The 6,000-nt window shown below is 52.0% G+C and overlaps 1 protein-coding gene across 8 annotated transcripts in view; it reads right to left on the reverse strand.

Annotated features, from left to right (window-relative positions):
* The window catches only part of SLC2A11 (solute carrier family 2 member 11), a 29,415-nt gene extending 23,896 nt beyond the window's left edge, over window positions 1-5,519 (reverse strand). The window contains exon 1 of one of the 8 annotated variants that reach the window (XM_063662880.1): window positions 4,354-5,519. In XM_063662880.1, coding sequence (XP_063518950.1) covers window positions 4,354-4,395 — 42 coding nt within the window. In that variant the 5' untranslated portion in view covers window positions 4,396-5,519. The remainder of the gene's footprint in view (window positions 1-4,353) is intronic. The other 7 variants (XM_063662879.1, XM_063662878.1, XM_063662882.1 and 4 more) reach the window with 7 other exon arrangements.
* Window positions 5,520-6,000: the final 481 nt, after the last annotated feature.

The raw sequence follows: 6,000 nt of genomic DNA on the forward strand, positions 1-6,000 counted from the left end.
GGTCACATGGCTGGCAGGTAGCAGAGGATCCCAAGCCTCCTGTTCTGAGTCCAGGACCCCACTTTACCCTCACCCCACCCATAGCCCCAACATTTCCCTGAGCTGGAGAGTGGTTCCCATCCCTCCTTGTTGGGCTGCCCCTGAGCACGCCTGCTGTGTTTGGGGAAGACAGTCTCCCGAGCTGGGGCCCTAGTAGAGTAAAGCTCTGCCTCCAGCAGGACAGGAGCCCCTGACTTGCCCCAGGAAAACCTTCTCCAACAGAGTGGCCAGGCCCCAGGGATCTGGGCTGAGCCACCTTCTCTTCCCTCCCACCAGCATGTTCTGTAATGAGGCTAAGAGAAGATGCCACATGGACCTGCAGGTGCAAGGACTTGGGGACATATGAGTAGCAGAGAGGCAGCATAGATGGCCCAGGTGCCTGGTCCCCATCCCAGCTCTCCCCTTCCTCACTCATCTTAAGTCACTTCCTTACCTGGACCTGCAGATAATGAAGCCTACTTCTAGGCTGGGTACCCATGAGTCATGCACACTCGGTACACAAAAGGACAGTGAAACACCCTTAGAGATGGAGACTGAGTCTTGGCCGGGCGCAGTGGCTCACGCCTGTAATCCCAGCACTTTGGGAGCCTGAGGTGGGTGGATCACAATGTCAGAAGTTTAAGACCAGCCTGGCCAAGATGGTGAAACCCCATCTCTACTAAAAATACAAAAATTGGCCGGGCGCGGTGGCTCATGCCTGTAATCCCAGCACTTTGGGAGGCCGAGGTGGGTGGATCACAAGGTCAGGAGATCGAGACCATCCTGGCTAACACGGTGAAACCCTATCTCTACTAAAAATACAACAATTTAGCCAGGCGTGGTGGCGGGCGCCTGTAGACCCAGCTACTCGGGAGGCTGAGGCAGGAGAATGGCGTGAACCCGGGAGGCGGAGCTTGCAGTGAGCCAAGATCGCGCCACTGCACTCCAGCCTGGGCGACAGAGCGAGACTCCGTCTCAAAAAAAAAAAAAAAAAAAAAAAATTAGCCGGGTGTATTGGCAGGTGTCTGTAATCCCAGCTACTCGGGAGGCTGAGGCAGAGAACTGCTTGAACCCGGGAGGTGGAGGCTGAGTGAGACTCCGTCTCAAAAAAAAAAAAAAAAAAAGAGAGACGGAGTTTTGCTCTGCCGCCCAGGCTGGAGTACAATGGCGCAATCTTGGCTCACTGCAATCTCCGCCTCCCAGTTCAAGCGATTCTCCTGCCTCAGCCTCCCGAGCAGCTGGGATTGCAGGCATGCACCACCACACCCAGCTAATTTTTGTATTTTTAGTAGAGACTCCTGACCTCAAGTGATCTGCCCACCTCGGCCTCCAAAGTGCTGAGATTACAGACGTGAGCCACCCACCGCACCCGACCTGTAGTTGAGGTCTTCTTAGGGATTCACAGAAGTATTTATTTTTCTCCTTTTGTGATTTTTTGTTTTGTTTTTTGAGACAGGGTCTCTCATTTTGTCACCCAGGCTGGAGTGCAGTGTCGCAATCTTGGCTCACTGCAGCCTCAACCTCCTGGGCTCAAGCGATCCTCCCACCTCAGCCCCCCAAGTAGCTGGGACTACAGGCACACACCATCATGCTGGGCTAATTTTTTTGCAGAGACGGGATTTCACCATATTGCCCAGGCTGGTTTCAAACTCCTGAGCTCAAGCGATCCACTCGCCTTGGCCTCCCAAAGTGCTAGGATTACAGGCGTGAGCCACCATACCCAGCCCACTCTTTTGTGACTTTTAATTACAAAATGACACGTTTGTTAAGATTTTTGAAAATTCAGTATATACTGAAAGTTCTCCACTCCTCCAAAGGCACAACAATGAACTCCTTCCCTCAGCTATTTTCCTAGGTATCTGCAAAGTAGTTGACTTTACAAAAATTGAATCATTGATGTCTTCCCCCCAAAAAAATACTGCCTTTCTTGTTCTGGCAAATTGTTCTGTAGAATTAAATGTATTATTTTTGAAAACTTTGATACAGTTTTCATGACAGAAGGATGTTTGGCTAAGGTTTTCTAAAGTTTCCAGAACCTACGGACTATTTATTCATTCATTAGTCAAATACTGAGTGTTGGCCGGATGTCATGGCCCACACCTGCAATCCCAGCACTTTGGGAGGCTGAGGTGGGCAGATCACTTGAGGTCAGGAGTTCGAGACCAGCCTGGCCAACATGGTAAAACCCTGTCTCTACTAAAAATACAAAAATTAGCCGGGCGTGGTGGTGGGCGCCTGTAATCCCAGCTACTCGGAAGGCTGAGGCAGGAGAATTGCTTGAATCCGGGAGGGAGGCAGAGGTTGCAGTGAGCCCAGATCGCGCCACTGCACTCCTGCCTGGGCAATAGAGTGAGACTCCATCGCAAAAAAAAAAAAAAAAAAAACTGAATGTTTATCTCAGCCAGGAAGTGTGCTGGGGGGCAAGAAACAGCTGGGAAAGAGACAGCTGTGCTTTCACCATTCAGTGAGATACTGCACTGGAGGGTGGGGGAGCAGAGGAAGTGGCTCTGGAGGGCAGAATCCTGCTGAAGGCCTTGCCATAGGTCTGGAGACAGGTTGGTGACAGGGGCCCTGGCTGTCCATAGTTCCAATAAGGCCTAAGTAACTTTCTCTTAAGCTGGAAGCTTTAGGAAGAAGCCAGGTGAGAAACCTGGCATCTGGTCCCATTGAGGCCAAATTACAGCTCCACGGGGGCTGCATGGAAGTGAGAGCTCCCTTAAGACAGCAGATCTGAAGGAAGCCGCGAACGCAGTGCTTGATGGCAGCTGAGCTCATGTAGCAGGAGATATTGACAGGTCTCTTAAGACTACAGGAAATTGTTGAATTCAATGAGATCATGCATGGAGATTGCCTATACCGTGCCTGATCATGGTAAGCACTCAGACATTAGCTATGATAGGGACCATTAATTCAGCAAACAAAGATTTATTGCCTCCCTATTATGGTCAATAATCCTACTATTCTAGGTGTTGGGATACAGCAGTGAGCAACAGACAAAATCCATGAGCGGTCAGAGCTTTCCTTCCAGCAGGGAAAGACAAGCAATCGCAAAATGAACAAGCAAAATATATAGTACATCAGCTGGTGCTACAGAGACTTAAAGCAGTGAAGGGGCGTAGGAAGTGTTTGGACCAGGTGGTGCTATTTTATTTTATTTTATTTTTATTTTTTAGAGACAAGGTCTCGCTACGTCGCCCACGCTAGAGTGCAGTGGTGAGATCCTATTAGATCCCTGCAGCTTCGAACTCCTGGGCGATCCTCCCACCCACCTTAGCTGGTGCTATTTTAAATAAGGCTGTCAAGAAATACAAGTGCAAATCAAGACAAAGGAGGTGAGGGAATGTGCCATGCAAATACCTAAAGAAATCAGTCCAGATTGGGAAGGAACCCATAGAAGTGGTGGGCAGTGCGGGTGCTCTCCTCTGGCTGCGCCCTTTCCCTTTGTGAGGCAGGACGCCAGGTCAGAGCTGAGGGAGCATGAGGAGGAAAGAGGCGGGGGTGGGAAACAGTCTCGGGAGGGGGCGAGCGTCAGGATTGCAGTGCTCGGAGGGCTTACTGCCTCTGAGGTCAGGGCTGATCGGCAGAGGATTTAGCATCTCTGGGGGCTGGGATGCCAGGGTCCAGCAACCTTGCTCTGGCCCACAGGCCGACCCTGGGCGTAAACACCTGCCTATGCACATCTGAGCCTAGCCCCTAACGCCACTGTACATACAAGCACGATATTTTTGAACATTTGACGACTTAGTTAAGCCTCCAAGGTGGCTGCACTTGCGCAATTCACTCAGGTCCGCAATCCCTCATCTGAAACGCCTGGTCTGGGCAGGTATGAGAATTCAGACCATTCTAGATCGCAGGAGGGCATGGAGCATTCGAAAGAGGGGCCTGAGCAGAGGTCTTGCTGTCCCAGGGAGACCCTGGATGCCATTAGCAAGCGGCGAGACGAAGCCTGCACACGAAGGGAAGGGCAGGGCGCGGCACCCAGTGGTGAAAGAAGCGCTAGCGCACGCGCAGTGAGCGTTTGAGAGGAGCAAACCAATCCAAACGAAGCTGTAGCGCAAGCGCAGTGGGTATTGACAGCGTCCGCACCAGCTGAGGTTCGCGCAACGCTAACCGGTGGCCGGGAGTAAGGCCTGAGACTCAAGCGCAGGCGCAGTGAAGCGCAGAGCCGCTAGACTGTCGCGGAGGGCGCCTGAGGCGCATGTGCGGACCCACAGCGTTTTAAGAAGGGCTGGGGTGCCGGGAAGTTCGCCCCCGCGGATTGGCGGGGGGAGTCGCCGCCGCTGAAGGGGGTGGGGGTCACCGCCACGGGGTTTGTCGCCGCCGCTGGGAGCTCACCTGCGTCCGAGGCCGTAAGGACGGCTCCAGTTCATCCTCCATCCGCCTCTCCCGCAGCACGGAGACTGAAAAGCCGCTCACTCCTTACTCGGCTAAGCCCCAAGCTCATGTCTGCAGGCCGGAAGGGAGCTCTGGTCCAAGGTCATCTCGGCCAAGCCCCTGCATTCGCCCCCGCAGGTGCCAGCAAGCGACTCTAGTGGCCGCGCTCCCAAGTCCTCCCCCGAAATTCCGGCTCTGGCCCCTCGTCCCCCTCCTTTACTGCAGTCTCTGGACTAAATGTCTGCGGGTCTCTCTCTCTGTCTCTGGTCGGACCTCAGCCGCAACCCTGCGCGATTCCCTGCGCGATTCCCTGCGCCGGTCGCCACTGCCGGCCGCCAGAACCTCGGAGGCCCCTGTCCCTGGGCGTTCTCCGGAGGGCCAAGCCCTTGGTTGTGCACAGATGCACCCCATCATCTACACCGCCCCCCCACACACTTTGGTTCAGGTATCCCTGACCTTTCCCCCAGAGGACGGGAAAATTAGGAAAGACCGAAAAATAAACCCACCAGTCTGCGGAGCGCTCTCATCTGTGCGTCCTGGGCAGAGCGAGAGACTTAGCGGAATACGGGTAGGAGAACCGGTCTCGGGTTGCCGCCAGGGGATCCACTGAGTGAGAGGCAGGTCCGACCTATGGTGGGGGCACTTGGAGTTGAGGAACCACATCGTCCACTGGACCGGATTAATCTTTTATCCCTCAGGGCTTCTCAGGCCCTGCATGGAGGAATCCAGGAGCTGGACAAAGACCAACTGAAACTAGACTTGCCAAAGACGCTATTTGTGGTCACAGAACCATAGAGCTGGACATGACCTTAGGAAGTCATCTGAGCAAAGACTGTGATGGGCACTGTAGTAGCTCTATTGCTCAGACTTGGTTTTTGTTTGACTTTTGCTGCTCTGAACTTTAATTCCTAAAGACACTGCATTTTTAAGGAAAAACAAATAAAATATTAGCAGTTATCATAAATAGGTATTTTATTGCATGCTTTTCGTGCATCTATTAAGATGATCATATGGGTATTCTTCTTTAATCTGTTAATGAGATCAGTTACATCAATAAACTTTCTAATGGTAAACCATTCTTGAATTCTTGGGGTAGACGCAATTTGGTCACAATATTATTGTTGTTATTAATACATTGTTAGTTTCAACTGCTGATATTTTATTTAGATAGGTTAATTTTTTTCAAAACAACCATTGCCTTTTCCCCCTTAAAAAATAAGTGGAAAGTGGCCGGGCGCGGTGGCTCACGCCTATAATCCCAGCACTTTGGGAGGCCGAGGCGGGCGGATCACGAGGTCAGGTGATCGAGACCATCCTGGCTAACACGGTGAAACCCTGTCTCTATTAAAAATACAAAAAATTAGCCGGGCGTGGCGGCACGCGCCTGTAGTCCCAGCTACTCGGGAGGTTGAGGCGGGACAATGGCGTGAACCCGGGAGGCGGAGCTTGCAGTGAGCCAAGATCGTACCACTGCACTCCAGTCTGGGCGACAGAGAGACTCCGTCTCAAAAAATAATAATAATAATAATAATAATAAGTAAGTGGGAAGTGACGGGCTAATAAATGGCGCTAGGACAATTGACGATATGGGGAAAAATGAAACTGGAC

The sequence above is a fragment of the Pongo pygmaeus genome, chromosome 23 (assembly GCF_028885625.2).
Source record: "Pongo pygmaeus isolate AG05252 chromosome 23, NHGRI_mPonPyg2-v2.0_pri, whole genome shotgun sequence".
NCBI lineage: Eukaryota > Metazoa > Chordata > Mammalia > Primates > Hominidae > Pongo > Pongo pygmaeus.